Source organism: Lacerta agilis, chromosome W (genome assembly GCF_009819535.1).
Source record: "Lacerta agilis isolate rLacAgi1 chromosome W, rLacAgi1.pri, whole genome shotgun sequence".
In the NCBI taxonomy this organism is placed as follows: domain Eukaryota; kingdom Metazoa; phylum Chordata; class Lepidosauria; order Squamata; family Lacertidae; genus Lacerta; species Lacerta agilis.
Window position 1 is genome coordinate 2,411,036 of NC_046330.1, and position 18,400 is coordinate 2,429,435.

Below are 18,400 nucleotides of genomic sequence, written 5' to 3' on the forward strand. Positions count from 1 at the left end.
AGACAGCGGTGTTGGTAGTAGTGGACTTGTTTACCAAAATGTGCCACTTTGTGGCCTGCCCACGGGTGGTCTCGGCGGAAGAAACGGCCAAACTGTTCTTGGAGCACGTGTTTAGATTGCATGGCCTGCCTTTGAGGGTGGCAGGCAATTTACTTCCAGGTTTTGGCACAAGGTCATGAGTTTGTTGCAGGTGGAGGTAAGTCTGTCCACGGCCAGGCATCCCCAAACTAATGGACAAGCAGAGAGAGCAAATTCTGTCCTTCAGCAGTACCTGCGTTACTATGTTAACCAGCGACAGAATGATTGGGTGGACAAATTGGTGTTGGCAGAGTTTGCTTATAACAATGCCGAGCATGTGACCACTGGAATGAGCCCTTTCAAGGCAAACTATGGTTGGCACCCCAGATCCTTTCCAGGGAGGGGGGAGGAGTTAGATGTACCTGCCGCCCAAGAGATGACGGAAGGGATGGTCGGGTTACATCAGCAGCTCACGGAGACATTGGAAAGGGCCAAGGAGGCTTACAAGAGGGGGGCGGATAGGCACAGGAGGGAAGGGGAGGTCATTCTGGTGGGGGATAAGGTGTGGCTCTCGTCACAGGGGTTGCCCCTCAGGGGAAGGTGCAAGAAATTGTAGCACCAGAGGCTGGGGCCATTTGAGCTAGTGCAACAGGTTAATCCAATGGCTCTTAAACTTCGGTTGCCAGAGACAATGTGCATACACTCAGTGTTCCACAGGTCTCTGTTATCCAAATACAGAGGAGGAAGTCGCTTTCACGGGGAGGAACGAGGGGGGCTGCCACCGCCCAATATGATTGAAGGGGAGTTCGAAAATGAGGCGACAGAGATCCTAGATTCCAGGTGGTGAGGGAACGAGCTGGAGTACTTGGTAGCATGGGAGGGGGAACCGGCATCAGAGAATGCGTGGGTGCCGGCCAAGAACATCTGGTCATGGAGTTTCACACACTGTTCCCACACAAGCCCAAACCATGGGGACAAGGGTGGGAGGGGTTGTTTGACACCACGGATGAGGAGGAAGAAGAGTTCTGGGGTTTTAGGCCATCGGATAGGGAGGAAGCAGAGTCGGAGCAGGAGAGTGAATGGTCTTTTGCGGAGATGTCCCCAGTGCGCAGGAGTCCGACGTCATGGGAAGATGTTTTCGCACCCACCAGTGAGAACAAGGGGGAGTTTAGGGGGTTCCCACCTTCCCCGAGGGTGTCAAGGGGGGAAGGTGCACAGCAGGAGCCAGAGGAAAGGGAGGATGATCTCCCAGGCAAGGGCCGGGAGGAGGAGGGGGGCTTTGAGGGGGGTGTCAGGGACTGCGGGGAGGCAGGGAGTGTTGGGGCTTTAGCAGGGTAGCAGAGCCCTCACACCAAGCAGGATCAATGGAAGGCGCACCTCTTTCGGCGCCCCATCTGTGCAGAGGGGTTCAGCGCAGGGGAGATAGGAGGGGATTCCGTTTCCCACAGCTTTTATGTTGGTCGAAAAAACTGGAAGGACTCATTCCCAGACTCTGAACTAGGATGAGTCAGACGTGATCTTTGATGCTCAGCACTGTATATATCTGCACAATAAATGCTTTATCGCAAAGAGCCACGGAATTTGGCTGGTTACTCGTGAGCAACACCTGAGGATCTTACAGATATGGTTACGATTTGGAAGAGATAATATGATCAAAAATGACTTTCAGAGAATTTCAATAAGATCATATAAGAGACTTGCAAACTATTTAAAGAAAAGGAGGGATAAACAGAGGGTGACGACCATTAGGACCAGAAGGGAAATACTTACACAAAGCTCTAAAGAAATAAGGAAAGAATTTGCAGAATTCTACCAATTTTTATATAAGGAAGAAAACAAAAATATTAGTAAGGAAATTTTAGGGATTAAAATCGAAGAAAGTGATAGATTAAGACTGAAGGAGGAAATTTCTCTGGAAGAAATAGAGAATGTAGTCAAATCATTTAAGAGTAAGAAGTCCCTGGGATTAGATGGAATCGCTGCAGACTTTTATAAAGAAACAATCAATATCCTGGGCTCAGAATTGAAAAAAGTATTCAACAATATCCTAGAAGGGGGGAAAGCCCCAGACACTTGGAAACTAGCTGAAATAGTAGTGATTGAAAAACCACAAAAGGACCCTACAGAGGTGGGTTCATATAGACCAATTAGCCTACTGAATCAAGACTATAAGATATTTACACAGATTCTGGCAAGATGATTGGAAAAGGTACTACCTAAAATAATTAAGGAAGATCAATATGGATTTGTTAAGGGAAGATACATAGGCCATCCCGTAAGAAATGTGTTAAACGTATTAACAAGCAGGGCAAAAGGTAAATTGGTGGTTTTAAAATTGGATGTGTATAAGGCCTTTGATACGATTAGACATAAATTCTCATGGAATATTATGCGGGAGGTAGGATTAGGAGAAAACTTTGAGGAAGCAATCCAAGAATTGTATAGAGAAGGGAAGGCTGTGGTCAGAGTGAATGGGGGGGGGGGGTTTCAGATCAATTTAATATACAAAGAGGAGTTAAACAAGGGTGCTCACTCTCACCACTACTATTTGTGTTGGGCATGGAGTACTTGACAGACAGGATACGAAACTCAGCAAGGATAAAAGGATGTAAGAAAGGAAAGGAGGAAATCAAGTTAAACATGTATGCAGATATATCCTATTATTATTCACAAACCCTCTTGAGGGTGTAAGAGAACTTATGATAATACTGAAGGACTTCGAAGAGAAGTCGGGATTGGGAGTAAATTTGGAGAAGTCTGAAATTTTATTTTGGGATGTAAATAAAGAAGAGAAGAAGGAGATTGCAAAAATGACAAGGATGGATATCACCAGGAAAAAAATTAAATACTTGGGGGTAAATATTATTAAAAATATTGGTAGGATTCCAGATGCAAATTATAAAGAAGCTTGGAGGAAGATCAAGAAGGATATAAAATCATGGAAAAATAAGAATTTATCTATTTTAGGTAGGGTTAGAGCAGTTAAAATGTTTTTTGTACCGAAATTATAATATTTATTTCAAGTAATTGCACTTGTTATTAGGAAAATATGGTTTAAAACATGGAATAAGGTATTTAAAAATTGGATTTTTGGAAGTAAAAGAGTTAGAACCCCAGATATAGTAAATTATTCATCTCAAGAAGAGATGAGATGGGAAATACGAAATTTAGAATTTTATTATGAAGCATTCCAATTGAAAAATCTAAGGATGAGATTAAATGGATTAGGCTGGAGAATGAAATAAATGAAGGAATAGGAAGAGAGGGGATATTTAATAGAGATATTAATATGGCTTGTAAGAAGACAATAGGGCCAAGGAAAACTGCGCTAGGAATCTGGAAGAACTGCAGTATGAAATGGAAGCCAACATACTCAAGGTGGATGCCTTTAAAATATATGCAGGAGGGTCAAAGTGACCCTGGCTGGTGGAAGAATTAGAAGATCAGGGATTTTATAAATTAAAGGACATGCTTGATGAAGAAGAGAATTTAATTACAAAAAAAGTTTTTTTGGAGAAAATAGGAAAACAATATTGGCTGAAAGTGCAAGGACTTTAGGACTTAATAAAAATGGAAAGAGTAAAGGAGACAATGAGGACAGAAATGAAAATAGATATGGTGCTGATCAAAAGACAAATAACGGAGAAAGGGATAGCAGTGATGTTATATAAATTGACGATAAGCAACAAAGAAAGAATGATAAGGGTAATCCAGATTAAATGGGAGCAGGAAGGTATGATCCATCAAAATACGGTCCAAGAACTGATGAAGAATATAAATAATATTAAAATAGAAAAATATAAAGAATTAAGTAGAATTTTTTTATTAAAATGGTATAGAATTCCAGCACAAATGGTGTATATAGTGAAAGGGTTTAGTCCCAAATGCTGGCATTGTGGTCAGGAAAAAGGATTCTATGGTGGGAATGCAATCTGGTCAAGGAATACTGGCAAAAGATTATAAAGGTAATTTCTGGAATATTTCAAATGAACATAGAAGTTAATAGGGATTTGCTCTTTTCCTGAATATTGGAAAATTATAAAGTAAGAAGTAATATGCAAGAATTGTATAAGATTATAATTCTAGCCGGAATGGCGGTTATTCCACTGGGGTGGAAAGAAAAGGCTAAATGGAATTTGGAAAAATGGAACAATTATGTTTTTGAATATGTACAATCAGAAATATTTGCACAGATTGGGGCAGAGGGTAGATGGGAAAATGTCAAAGAATCACAAAAAATAGGCATTTTACAGGAAATGGATAGAAAGGGGGGAAGCCAACCCAAACTTACAAGCTAGAATGAATAGACTGTGTACATGGATAAAGTTCTGAAGAAGGAAGGCCTGACCGGGGGGGGGGGGGGAGATGGTAAACCGGACACGTATGGTTAAACTGAGGTATTGTCCTAGCCAGGAAAATCTGGCTGATGGGTTCACCAAACCTTTGAGCATCCATAGGCACAGGGATTTCTGTGATGGAATTGGTTTGGGTTGAGCTATTGTGCTTACATGCACCCAGTGTTGCGAACAAGAGGGGGTGTGGGGTTTCTGGTTAACACAGGGTTAACAGACCACCGGATATGCGTTCTGACACTGGGTGCTCCACCCACCTTTGGGTGTTACTTTGTCTGTATAGTTTCTGTTTTGCTGGCCGGAGAGAAAGCAGCCATGGAAGGGTTTTCTCCTGGTGTGTGTTTTTCCTTGCTTCTGAAATAAGTGCTAGTTTTAGATGCATCTGTCTCCAGAAGTTTTACAGAGACTGTATCTACTCACTTCAGACATAAATCACGCTGCGCGTTTACTCTGCTAATTAGCCGATCAGAGCAAGCATCGGGAAACGTTCCGGGCTGAAAATTTACGACTTTTGTCTGCAGTCTCGTTGGGGGTGAAGAAGTTATGACCCCCTAAGCTTTTAAAACTTTCTCAGGAAACTCCACAACAATGGAGTCGAAATTATATATCAAACAAATGGAAAGCTCTTCCATTTGAGTAGGCTGAAAGCAAAGTGTAAGGTTACCATAACCTCCATCATAGAGCTTCAATACGCTGATGACAATGTAGTGTGTGCACACTCTGAGGATGACCTCCAAACCAGGGTGGATAAAAATCAATGATTTTTTTCAAAAAGAATAAAAAAATCAGATTTTTTTTTTTGTTTAAATCGGATTTTTTTTTATTTAAATCGATTTTTTTTAAATAAAATGCTTTTTGGGGAAAATATATTACCATCCAAAGGTTATTCAATCATGAAGTAAAGATTAGTTTTTAATTATGTAGAATAAGGCTGTATATGTTTAATTTTTTGGTAAATAAATTCCATTAATCCATTCACAATGTCATTTATGCTCTTCCAGAGGTTTTTGTAAGATTATTGGGCAGTTTCTCTGCCTACAAGATATTATCACAGATGCCTGGTTTACTTTTGCAGTTCTCAAAACTGAATTTGACTCAGCAGAGATCACATGCCTCTTCTTCACAACAAAAATGTTATAACATGAACAGAGTTGAGAAAAAGACCTTAATCCTATTGTTCTACAAACCTATGAATACAGAATGAACCCCTTCAGTGTTAAGTTTCAAGAAGTTCAGTGAACAGAATAGAAACAATATTTTTCTGATTGTTTGGAGTGGAATGGATCTAATAAATCTATTTAAATGATTATTTTTCTCCTTCCTAAGTACAACAGAAAAGTTGTCCAAATATGAATGATTATCCTATTAAACTGGGGATAAAAAAAACTAATATGAAAAGTTGTTATTCTAAAAATCTTCATCTACTTGCATATTAAAGTTATACCAGCAAGAATTAGTCTTTATGTAGAAAACTGTGATTTAAATCAAGCCTTACTGACTAGTGATTTAAATCGTGATTTAACTCAAATCCACCCTGCTCCAAACCATCCTAAATATCTTCTCAGAAGCTTACAGAAAGCTTGGCCTATTGCTCAACACCCCCAAAACCAAAGTGCTGCACCAACAAGCACGAAACAACCCCTCTGCAGCGTCATAAATCCAACTTAACGGTGTAACCTTGGAAAGTGTTGAAATCCAGCATAGCCTGAGCTCTGCGAGTGCGGCTTTCTTCCAATTGAAACACAGAGTGTTTGAGGACTGGGACATTCGCAGGGAAACCAAAATGCTTGTTTACAAAGCTATTATACTACCAACTTCACAGTACGCTTGTGAAACATGGACCACTTATAAACGCCATCGCCAACTCCTCAAAATAATCCATCAATGGTGTCTCTGAAAAATTTTACGTATCTCTTGATAAGACAGGCAAACTAATGCCAGTGTGCTGGAAGAAGCAAAGTTCACCAGTGTCAAAACATTGATTCTTCAACATCAACTTTGTTGGACTGGTCGTGTTGTTCCAATGCCTGATTATCGTCTTTCAAAGCAACTACTCTATTCCAAACTTAAGAATGGAAAGCATAATGTCGGTGGACAACAAAAGAGGTTTCAAGACGCTCTGAAGACAAATCTTAAAAATGTAGTATAAACACTGACAACTAGGAAACACTGGCCTGTGAGCACTCCAATTGGAGAATAGTCTCTACCAAAGGCGTCATGGACTTTGAAGAAGCACAAATTCAGGACGAAAGCGAGAAACAAGCTAAGAGGAATGCACATTTGGCAAATCCTTACTGTGATCAACTCCTGCCCGGAAACCTATGTCCTCACTGTAGAAGGATGTGCAGTTCCAGAATTGGCCTCCACAGTCACCTACAGACACACTGTTAAGACCATATTCATGGAAGACAATCTTACTTGGCTACGAGTGATCGCCAAAGAATAAGAACACCACCCACCTCCCATTAAATCTTCCCTAAGGCACAAATGCCTGGTTTGACTAAAGCTGAGAATATTTAGCTTCACACAGGGGCTGATGAATTTGGTTCTACCCCTTTGTGAGGTTAAGAACAGCCACTGAGCAGACTAAGATCATGCAGTGGTTTTGCTCTAATTGTTTCTCTGAACAAAACTGTGTCCCAGACTCAATGCTCTCTGACCACCAGTGCAAGGGCTGTTGCACAAGCATAAGGGTGAGAATAACGGTTGCTGTGGAACCAGATGGGCGACAGAAAGTATCAGGACTACAGCAATTGGTTGTGCAACAAGCCATAAGAACTGCAGTGTTTCCTGGGAGAGCCAGTGTGGTGTAGTGGTTAAGAGCGGTAGACTTGTTATCTGGGGAACCGGGTTCGCGTCTCCACTCCTCCACATGCAGCTGCTGGGTGACCTTGGGCTAGTCACACTTCTCTGAAGTCTCTCAGCCCCACTCACCTCACAGAGTGTTTGTTGTGGGGGAGGAAGGGAAAGGAGAATGTTAGCCGCTTTGAGACTCCTTCGGGTAGTGAAAAGCGGGATATCAAATCCAAACTCTTCTTCTGCTTCTTCTGGGCCTTCTCTTGTGCAAGTGATTCCACTAGTGCATTTAGTATACCACTAAGCGACTTTTAACTTGGGCACTACATTGAAGTAACAGGGAGGAATTCAAAGTTAGGAAAGAAATGAAGCTTTGTGATTAGGAATATGGACCTGAATTTCAAACTTTATTCAGTGCTTTGCTAAGAGTAGAACAGGATAGCTAAATTTTTGCCACCTTGAGGAGCAGACAGACTTTGCAAAACAGAAATTTGAAGCACACCAGGGAACTCTGGGCCCACCTCCATTATTCCATCTTGCAGTTTCCCCCACCCCACTTTCCAGCTTTTACTCTGAAGGTGCTCTACCAGATTCCCAAGCTAGTCAGTAATGATAAATGAAAGAGGGAATTGTATCCCTCCCTCCCCCATATGCAGGCATACACACAACATATAGACATGAATGAGAATTTGAGTCAGATAATACATGTGAATGCACCAACACCATTATTTCAAAGTAGATGGATTTAGATTTGCAAACCAAGAATAGGGAGAAAAAAGCAGCAGCTACCTCCTGTGACTTCACACATCTGTGTAATAGCAGACTCATATGTAGGGACACTTCCTAGCTGTTCCTGTTCCACTGAAGACACTCCAGGCAAGCGCAGCACAAGGGCAAACAGCCTCTGATCCCAGCGAAATGGTTCTTTGGTTAACTCACTTCCAGGCAGGGGAGAATTCAAAGGAAGATGAAGCTAAAAAGACAGACATCCATCTAAGGGCTTTGCTAGAAGAATAAGCCCATTTGATTCTAACTGAAAAGGAACATGTAGCTAGTTCCATTTTCTGCTAAAATATCTAGGAAGATCAATGACATCCAGCCCTCTGTGTGTTTTGAAACAGTGAAAAATGAGAAAACAGCCCAGATGGAGATTTATTTTCTTCATCTAATTTAGTCTATATTCCAGTTGTTCATAGGAAAGATTTCTAGTCAGCTATGAAGTTCACAGGTATCTTTGGACTGTGATTAAGCATGGTAGAGCACTTGCTTAGCATGAATAAGGTCCCAAGTTCAGTTCCCAGCATTTCCAGGTAAGGCTGGTAAAGGCCCTGTTTGAAACCCTGAAGAGCTGCAGCTAGTCAAGGCAGAGAATCCTGAACTAGATGGACCAACGAATTTGAATTTGTATGTAACACAGGTTTCCTTCCTTCTCTCAGTCTAATCTCTCTCTTAGCAACACAGCAAGAGCAGGATAGAAATATAACCAATAATTCTGCACAAAATTTTTATGAAACACCTTTTTAACACCATAGGAATATCAGGACAGAAGTACTATTTTAAACTCCCAAGAGGAGAACACATTCCATGCAGCCATATTACAGTTTAAAGTTTAGGAGCATCTCTTACCTCCTCCTGCACACCTGTAGTATTTGTCAATTTGCTTCCATCTGTGATTGTAATTAAAATTGATGGTTCTAAAAAGAAAGGGTTCCTTCCCTACAAAGGACGAAATGTTAACATTTTAAACACTGAATCATTACAGCGTCACAACACTCACCATGCACACATTATTTTTAAAAAAGCCGCAAGGTCTGCTCTAACCCTTGGTAGAAAATATCTCACATCACCATGTAAGGAACTAAAAATGCATTTTTTTCAGGCTCTGATAGCTGTAGGAGCAGGTAACAATGAGTTACTCACAACGCCGAGAATTAAATATAAATTATTAACAGATAGTAAAAATAGAGGCTGCACATAAAATTTTTAAAACACCCCCAAAAAAACCAACTCAAGCAGCCTATTTGGTTTGTTTTAATGTCAGCACATTCTTTACAAAAGAGATGTAAAGATTTTTCAGATGATAAAGTGAAGGAATTAAATGCTATCATTACCTGTCCATAGTTGTCTATTCCAGACACTAATCTGTTGAGGTTTAGCAAATCAAATGATGATCGAAGAGCCTGTCCAAAGGTGGTTAATCCTGCCGATTGTAGATTTTTCAGTTCATTCATGAAAGTGGCATGGTTCTCCTTCCATCCAGCCTACAAAGTAACATTATTCCACACTTATTTTGTGATAGTCTTATTTTTTTAAAAAATCTGCAAGGCAAATAGCAGCTTTTCTTCAATACATTGGGGGTGAGGATGAAAGAATGCATGACACTCCTCACACAGGTAAGCTTTGAGCAAAACCATCGACCAGAAGTATTTCCATCTAATCTATTATTTATTACATCCATATCCCACCTTTTCCTCAAGTAGCAAGATGGCGTACGCTTCTCCCTCTCTCCATTTTATCTACAGAATACTACCTTATGTCAATCCTCACAACAATCTGAAGGCAGCATTCATACCACTATTTAAACTTAATCTGACCCTCATTTTTTAATTGGTGTATAGTTATTGGATCAATAGCAGAATTCTACAGTTAATGTTGGCAATTTGGAAATTTCTTCCACAGTCTGTGTTCAGTATGTATTTATCATTCTTTTTTCCCTCAATGAGGACTTTGATGGTGTAGCTAGCCAGATATCTGCCGTTCCACCAGCACAATTAACTGTGGAAGGGGTAACGGCAAGATTAATGGGTGAGTTGGATAGAAGGGAGGCTTGCGCGATAAGCACTCCTATTCCAAGAAATAATTAGGAACGCTATATGCAAAATTGTGATAACGACTGCATTTAAAGCTGCCAAATGTTGTTGGTTCTGCAATAAACTAGGACATTTTGCAAAGGACTGCAGATCCAAAAGAAGGCAAAGTACTCCCAAGTCCGTTTCAGTTCCTCAATCAGTCGTCAGCACAGCAGCCGACATTGTATCATAAAGATGGACAAGAGCCGCTAGGTTTTCATGCTCGGACAACAGGTCGTAAAAGAATTAAAGGTGCCAAGTGGAATTCTTCTATTGTGCACTCTGGAGCATCAAAGCATCTTTGCAATGATAGAAGCTTGTTTATTTCTTTCAAAGAGGAAATTGGTAATGTACATTAAGCAAATTCAAAAGTCTTGCAGTCGTTTGGCAGGGGTACTGTTAAACTTGACTCTTTAAAAATTACGATAGCGAACTGCATTTACTACCCGTCAGTGGATACCATATATACTTGAGTATAAGCCTAGTTTTTCAGCACATTTTTTGTGCTGAAAAAGCTGCCCTCGGCTTATACTCGAGTGAGGCGGGTGGTGGGGGTGGCGAGAAAGAAGCCCTTTCTCTCCGCTCGTGCCGCCACCCGCTCTCCCCAGTCAACCATTCCTTAAGAAGTGTACAAGAACGGCGGTTCTTTACTCTCCCCAGGCAGCTTGTTCCATTCCTGAACTGCTCGCATAAATGCAAACTTGGCAAAGGAAGAAGAGGAAGGAGCAGCCCAAAGGGTTGCTTTTGAGCTGCTCGTTCCTCCTCCTCCACAGCGGCAAAGGTGAACCGGCTTATACTCGAGTCAATAAGCTTTCCCAAGTTTTTGTAGGAAAATTAGGTGCCTCGGTTTATATTCGGGTCGGCTTATACTCGGGTATATACGGTAATTCATTGTCAGTAAGTTGTTTTGCTCGTCAAGGAATAACTGTGTTTCACTAAGTCAATGTGTGAGTTTTTCGAACGTCTATTGCATGCCCGGGAGTCTAAGGGTTTATATAGACTGAATGAATGTACTTTATTCGGTCACAGACCAGCATAAAACAAGATATTTGCATTTATAAAAACAATGTAAAAAACAATGTAAAAAATATATGTTTAAATGGGTACTCATTACATGATGAGGGCATATTCAACATATCCAGCCCAACTTAAACCATGTCCTTAAAATCATTGATTAAACATAGATATAACTAATAAAATTTAGACTTTGGTATCGGTTCTATGAGATAGGCTACTAAAATATAGTTCCAACAATATTTTAGGCCACTATTTAAAGTCGATTTACATCACAGACCATCTTTCGACGTATATCTATCAAGGCTGCACAGAATCTGGCGACAGCGTAAGTGATTTCTGGGCTTTCATCCTGTAATAGCAATGAGATATTATGTTGTTCTGAAAGCCCAGGAAACTTATCTAAAATGGGTTGGATAAACCTTGCTCGGACGTCCGTATAATACTTGCAGTAGAAGAAGACATGTTCTAATGTTTCCTGCTGCCCCGCACCACAAGGGCATTTCCTTTCTTCATGGGGTATCTTCTCGTAACAGCCTTCTTGCATTGCTGAAGGTAATGCCCGACATCGGGCCAAAGTGAATGCCCTTCGCTGCTTTGGAATTTCAAGATTAGCTACATATGGCATTTGGGTGGTCAAATATCGTCTATTTTCACTAATCAGAAATCTTGGGGAGCTGGCCAAGTCAGCTTGTCTTTGAGTGTCTACCACTCGCTGTTTAATAGTGTTTCTTGCTCCTTCATACCCCATGGCAAGCAGGGTTTGTGGATTAAATCCGAGGGTTGCTATTATTTTCCCCACTGCTCCTTTCCATGTTGTTTGGAAGTCATCTTTGATGGTCAACGGAGCCAGGCCACTCGGGAAGAAGACTAGTCTCCTTTATAGACTGTATTTTCGCACCTACTCAAAACCGCCTGTAAATTGCAGAGCAGCACAGTCAAGACAAGGGTTGAAAAATGTAAGACCACAAGAATGAGATTAAGGTTGCACGCAAGGGTAGATGCTCAGACAGGAAAGTAACTGAGCCATTTGAGCGTGTACATTGTGATTTAGTTGGAACACTCCCATCATCATTAGGAGGTTCTAAGTACTGGCTTACTCTGATAGACCAGTATAGCAGATATTGTTGGAATTATGCAATTGCTGAAAACTCACAAGCATTTGAGAAGTACAAAGTTTTTTGCAGCTGGGTAAAAAACGCACTTTAACAAACCTATTAAGAACCTGTTTTCTGACCGGGGTGGGGAATTTGTTTCTGAGGATTTTGAGAATTTCCTGGAAGCACAGGGGACTAATCATGAGTTATCTTGCCCCTGAAGTCCCTGGCAAAATGGGCTTGTTGAAGTTGTGCAGCATGATTTGCAGGCAGGTGTTGAAACTTACCTGCACAATGCTAATCTGCCCAAAGTTTTTTGGGCTGAAGCACTCCATGCTTTTTGCTATGTCAAGAATCGTAGCTATCATTCTGGTTTAGATATCACCCCCTATGACGGGGATCGGCAACCCGCGGCTCCAGAGCCGCATGCGGCCCTTTCAGACCGTTGCTGCGGCTCCCGGCAGGGCCGGTGTGTCTACTTAGACTAGGGCGGCGAAATGAAGGGGGTGCAGCGCCGTGCCGCACTGCTAGCCCGCCTGCGCCCTCCGCGCCGTAACGCGTTACGCCGCGCTGCGCTGCTGGCCCGCCTGCGCCCGCCCACTTCTCCACCTGGCCGGGCGGCTGCTACTGCTCATGCGTGACGCCGTGCCTCGTTTCGTGCTAGCGCAGGCGCAGCAGCAGACCGCAGCAGTTTCCCTCCTTGGCGCGGCTGCTGCTGGCTGCTGCGTGGAGCAGGAGGATTCGAAGAGTCGACGACGAGGCGACGACTCGAAGAGGTAAGAAGGCAGCTGCGGGCTGGGCCAGGGGCGGCGGGCGGCAGGCGAGGGCGAGGGGGAAGGTGAGCCGAGTCCGGCGGCGGCGGGGCGCGCGAGGGAGCATCTCCGAGGCCACGGCCAGGCTGGCGGGTGGGGAGGGAGGGGTGCAGCCAGGTCGCCCGGGGGTCGAGGGGATGGCGAACTTCCAAGGGCGGGAGGGGAAGGCTCAGAGAGATCGGGGTGAAGGGGTGGTGGTGGGTCCGGGGAAGGATGCGAGGGACCGAGAGCTCCTCTTTTCTTTTGGAGGGGGGAGGAATCCCGACGGCAAGCGGCGATGAAAGAGACCCCTGAAAAAACGGGGTGGAAGAAGGTGATCCTTCTACATTCCCCTTGTTCCTGTTTTGCTGGAGGGGTTGGGGGAGAGCAGTTACCTTGCGACCACCCTAAAGGGAAGTCGAACCGGGACCCCAACCCTGATGCCCCTCTGCGGGTTCCAGACCCCTCAAGACGCGTCGGCCGGTGTCCCCTCCGGCAGGAATCTCTCGGGGCGCTCCGGGCTCTGCGCGTGCTGCGAGGCGCGTCTGTGGTGCGCATGGGGGAGGGGTGTTCCTTTCGGCTGCAGAAACGGAGAGGGGGAGTCCACGTCAGGGTTAAGGGACGCGGAGGACGCCTGGGTAGAGATTTCCCCCCCGCTCTGCCCCCTCCCTGCGAGGCTCCTGCGAATGGAGATGTGGGCGCGCTCGGGAGAGACTTAGCGCGCAGGGCAAGGGGTGAGCTGTGCCAAGGGAGGTTTCTGGGCGAAGGAGAGCTTCAGAGAGGAGGGCAGAGGATGCTTGGGGTGGGGTGGGGGGTTGGAAGCATCCTTGGGGCAAGAACAAGATAAGCCCAGTCGAGCATTGGCGGGGGTGGTGCCGTGGTGAAGACAGAATGGGAAATGTGGCCTTTCGGAGGGACGTCTCCATCTTCTGCACTGCCGGGGAGCCGAGGTCCCTTCGCCCCTCCATATAGAATATTTGAGGAGGCTGCTCCCTCCCCGAGTTGATCGGCATTGCCATTCAAATGGTGTATGCACGCTGTGTCATGTGTTCAATTATGCAGATCTCCCCCCAAAATATTTTATTCAAGTTGGCACCCTTGTCTGGAGGGGTATACCTCGGCTTCTCCCTCCTGCCTAGGAATCTGACTGTGCTCCATGTCTACGGAGAGATGGATCCCTGAAAAAGGGGGTGGGTCCAAATGACAGCCATCTGCCAGGAATGCTTTGGTGGTGTTTCCTGCTTGGCAGGGGGTTGGACTGGATGACAGTCTCTTCCAACTCTAAGATTCTATGATTCTATGCTGCTGTTCCAGGGCTCTGGGAAGATGGGCAGCCTGAGTGGGGGTGCCTGCTGCTCATGACGGGATCGCCTCGTTCCTCTCGCTGGCTTCAACCTGCTGGCCATGTGCGTTGGAGGAGATCCCGGCTGCGCCGCCTCCACCACTGCAGCAGCATCAGGACCGAGAAGGGCCCGGAGGAGACTCCAAACCTGGACTTTTCTTGTTCTTGTTCTTGTTCTTGTTCTTCTTCTTCGGGTTGCCATGGTGGTTGTGGGGGGTGACGACTCCGCCCATTATTTTGCCTCTCTCTCTCTCTCTCTCTCTCTCTCTCTCTCTCTCGTTACTTGAAGGAAATGAGGGTATCAGAAGCCACCTTTATGGCAATGGCTTTTTTCACTTGTAGTATAGCAGGTTAGAAAGAAGCCTTTCTCAAACTTGGTGCCCTCCATACGTTTTGGACTACAACTCCCATTGGCCCTTGGCAGCATGACCAATGGTCAGAGATGATGGGATTTGTAGCACAAAACATTTAGAAGGCACCAGTGTGGCAGGTAGCTAGCTGTATTCCTGCCAGGAGGTAGAATTGTACTGGGGACTAGTGGAGAAGCTAGCTTGCCAAATTTGCCAAGTTTGGGTAGTCAGACACGACAGCTGGGGGGGGGGGGTCATGCATCTGACTAAATATCTTTTTTAGGCTATTGCAGTTACAGGTAGGTAGCCGTGTTGGTCTGCCATAGTCAAAATAAAATAAAAACATTCCTTCCATGTCGCAATGGGTTTGCGGCTCCCAGTTTCCCCCCCCCCCCCCTTCGGAAACGGGTCCAAGTGGCTCTTTTTGTCTTAAAGGTTGCAGACCCCTGCCCTATGAGATGTTGTTTTAAAAAGCCCTAATCTGAAATACCTATGCATTTGGGGTTCGGATGTTGTTATGCAGGGGTGGCCAAACTTACCTGGCCTCAGGCCGGTTCCTCTAGCACCGATCACGCGGCGGGCCGGAGGACGGGGGAGCACGCGCCCATACGTGCACACATGCTATTTCCGGTGCTTTCGGGTTGGCGGAGCGCCAGAAATAGCTTGTGCGCATGCGCGTCATTTTCGGCGCACTTCTGGGCTGGCGGAGCGGCAGAAATAGCTTGTGTGCGTGCGCACGGGCCTCCACAGACCTGGAAGTGTGTCGGAAAGGACGCTTGCGCATGCACAAGCTATTTCCGGTGCTCTGCTGACCTGGAAGTGGCCAGCTGCGCCGCGCCATGCTGCTAAGAGCAGGCGGCAGCAGCAGGCAGCGGGGGTCACCACGGGCTGGATAACTAAGTCCCTCGGGCAGCATCCAGCCCGCAGGCCTTTGTTTGGGGAAACCTGCCGTTATGCATTATCCTGCTAAGCAGAAATTGGGTGAGCGCAGTGTTCAGGGAAAATCAGGGTGGATTTGATTTAAATCACTAGTCAGTAAGGCTCAGTGTGTATTTAAATTAAAAAAAATCCGATTTAAATAAAAAAATCTATTTAAATCAAAAAAATCCAATTTAAATCCAAAAAATCCGATTTTAAAAAAATCAGGTTTTTTTTTTATTTAAATCCACCCTGAACCTTACTGACTAGTGATTTAAATCGTGATTTAAATCAGTTTGATTTAAATCAAATCCACCCTGGGGAAAATTAATGGGCTATCAGCAGTGGCCGTACAGAATTTACATACCAGCAACTGGAAAATTTCATATTACCAGAAGCATGATACAAACTGTAAATTGGAATGGAGTTGCTGTTTTCCAAAATACTGAGGGTATAGATAATACTGAGGAGGAATGTTTTGAAGATGATGTAAAGGTGATACATTACACCGGTTAAACTAGCAAAACTTTATTAAGTTGCGAATAAATGTTGGAAATGTAAGGGGGGAAAGGTACCTTTTATCATATGTGGTGGGAATTTAAGAAGGTGAAATGCTTTTGGGATATGATATATACTGTACTTATGAAAATGTTGAAATATACATTTGTTAAGAAACTAGAAGCTTTCCTACTGGGAATCATAGGTACAGATATTAAAAAGCAAGATATAAACTTTTCCAATATGTTGTAACTGTGGTGAAAATATTAATTGCACAAAAATGGAAACAAGAAGAATCACCAACACAGGAAGAATGGACACTGAAACTAATGGGAGTATGCGGAATTAGACAAAATGACGGGAAGAATCCGAGAACAGCGGGACTAGAAGTTCATCAAAGATTGGACTAAATTTGCATATTATCTGAAAGACAATTGCATTCAATTGAATACGTTGGTAGGACTTCGAGAAGCTTTGTAGATTAAAAAAGGAATGTCATTGTAGTATGGAATTTTAGTGATAAGTTTAAGCTTGATAATTTAAGCAATGATTGATATGTGAAGTATAGATGTTAGAGATGAATGTTAGGATATCATAAGGAGGGTTTGACAGAAGTCATGGCCCTAAAAAGCCAAAATGTAAAGATTTGAAAAGATAATGTGATGGATTTTAATACTGTATTGTTATAAAATTAATAAAAAATGATATGGCAAAAAAGATAATACTGAGGAGGAAAGGGAAGAAGCAGTGGCAGCGGCAGGGAATAATAGTGATTCGGAATTAATGGAAGATGATGAAAAACCTGTTGAGTCTGGTAATTTGTTTGAGGATTTAAAGTTACAGGCACCCGAGGGGAGTTTAGGTTCCCTTGAGTTTTCGGACCGTGAGCTTAGCCTACAGGCATCTTTTCAGTCTGACAATGATGATTTAAAACCTGAAACTAGTAGTTTACTTAGTCCCATTAAGTCTGAAGAGTCTAACTCTCCTTCCAGACTGAGACATTCAAATAGAAAGACAGGAGTCACAACGTTTTGCAGATGAACATTTCAATACTGTGTACGCCAATAAGGCAATTTTTGAGCCAAAAAGCTACAATGATGTTCGGAATTTACCTAAGCACCAAGCTGTGAATTGGTATAAAGCTATGAACTCTGAGACAGCTTCTTTAAAAGAGCATAACACTTGGTCTCTTGTACCACAAACCCCAGATATGAGACTTATTGATTCAAAATAGGTTTATAAAGTTAAAATGAGTGACAAAAACGAAGTTGTAAGGTACAAGGCTAGATTAGTTGCTAGGGATTTTCAACAAATTCCAGGTGAAGATTATTGATTTGTGTTATTCACTAAGTGTAAAATATGAAACAGTTAAGCTGTTGTTAAAAGATGCATCACAACATGGACATTCTATTTATCAATTGGATATAAAAACTGCATATTTGTTTGCAGATTTAAAATAACAATTTTTATGTGTGTTCCTGATGGCATAGACGCCACTGAAGGATTGGTATGCAAATTAAATAAATCCCTTTATGGTCTGCACCAGAGCGGAAGGAATTGGCACCAAACTTTAGCGAGAGAATTGCTGGATATTGGTTTTTCGCAAGGAAAGGCAGACAACTGTGTTTATTAAGGAAAGGGCAAACTCTGTAACAAAAATATGTGTGTATGTAGATGACGTGTTAATTTCTACAAAGACTAAACAGGAATATGAACAGATAGTATCACAATTGCAGAAGAAATTTGATGTGGTGGAATTAGGCATAGCACCAAACAACAACATCCCCTCACTTCAACAGAACACAGCGCACATCCCAAACTAGTGATGTTAAATTCTTGAGAATAATCTTTTACAAAATATTTTCAAGAATATTCTCGATTAATGTGAATATTAGAGAATTTTCATTAAAAATAGAATATTCATTTTAATGCATTGAAAATGATGTAATTTTAATGCATTGAAAACAATATACATGTAATTAGTTAATATACATGTTTATTCATGGATAAACTTGTTCAATGGCAACTAAAAACTGTACAGATACTTTTTTTCCACGGGTGTCAAACACAAGGCCCGGGGGCCGAATCCGGCCCGCCAGACCTCGTCACGTGGCCCGTGTAGCCGCCGCCAGCCGCCAGCCTTCACCTTTTATTGTCGCTTTTTTTTAGCTATTTTTGAATATCTACTTGCCATTATTCTGACTATGTTTCTGCTTTCAGAGCTAGTTATTACTTACATTATTACAAAAAACAGTAATAATTGAATGCAGTGACAATAATTTATGATAATAAAGAATGGACACATAGTCCATCAGATACAACCGGCCCTTTGAGGGTGACCAAACTGCTGATGCGGCCCCCGATGAATTTGAGTT

At 43.1% G+C, this 18,400-nt stretch overlaps 1 protein-coding gene across 2 annotated transcripts in view; it reads right to left on the minus strand.

Annotated features, from left to right (window-relative positions):
* The window catches only part of LOC117039793 (integrator complex subunit 6-like), a 117,675-nt gene extending 108,228 nt beyond the window's left edge, over nt 1-9,447 (minus strand). For both annotated transcript variants that reach the window (XM_033136992.1, XM_033136991.1), the window contains exons 1-3: nt 9,278-9,447; nt 8,793-8,882; nt 7,956-8,139 (exon numbers count right to left, since the gene is read on the minus strand). In XM_033136992.1, the coding sequence (XP_032992883.1) occupies nt 7,956-8,139; nt 8,793-8,882; nt 9,278-9,397 (394 nt within the window). In that variant the 5' untranslated portion in view covers nt 9,398-9,447. The remainder of the gene's footprint in view (nt 1-7,955; nt 8,140-8,792; nt 8,883-9,277) is intronic.
* Between the last annotated feature and the right edge of the window lie 8,953 nt (nt 9,448-18,400).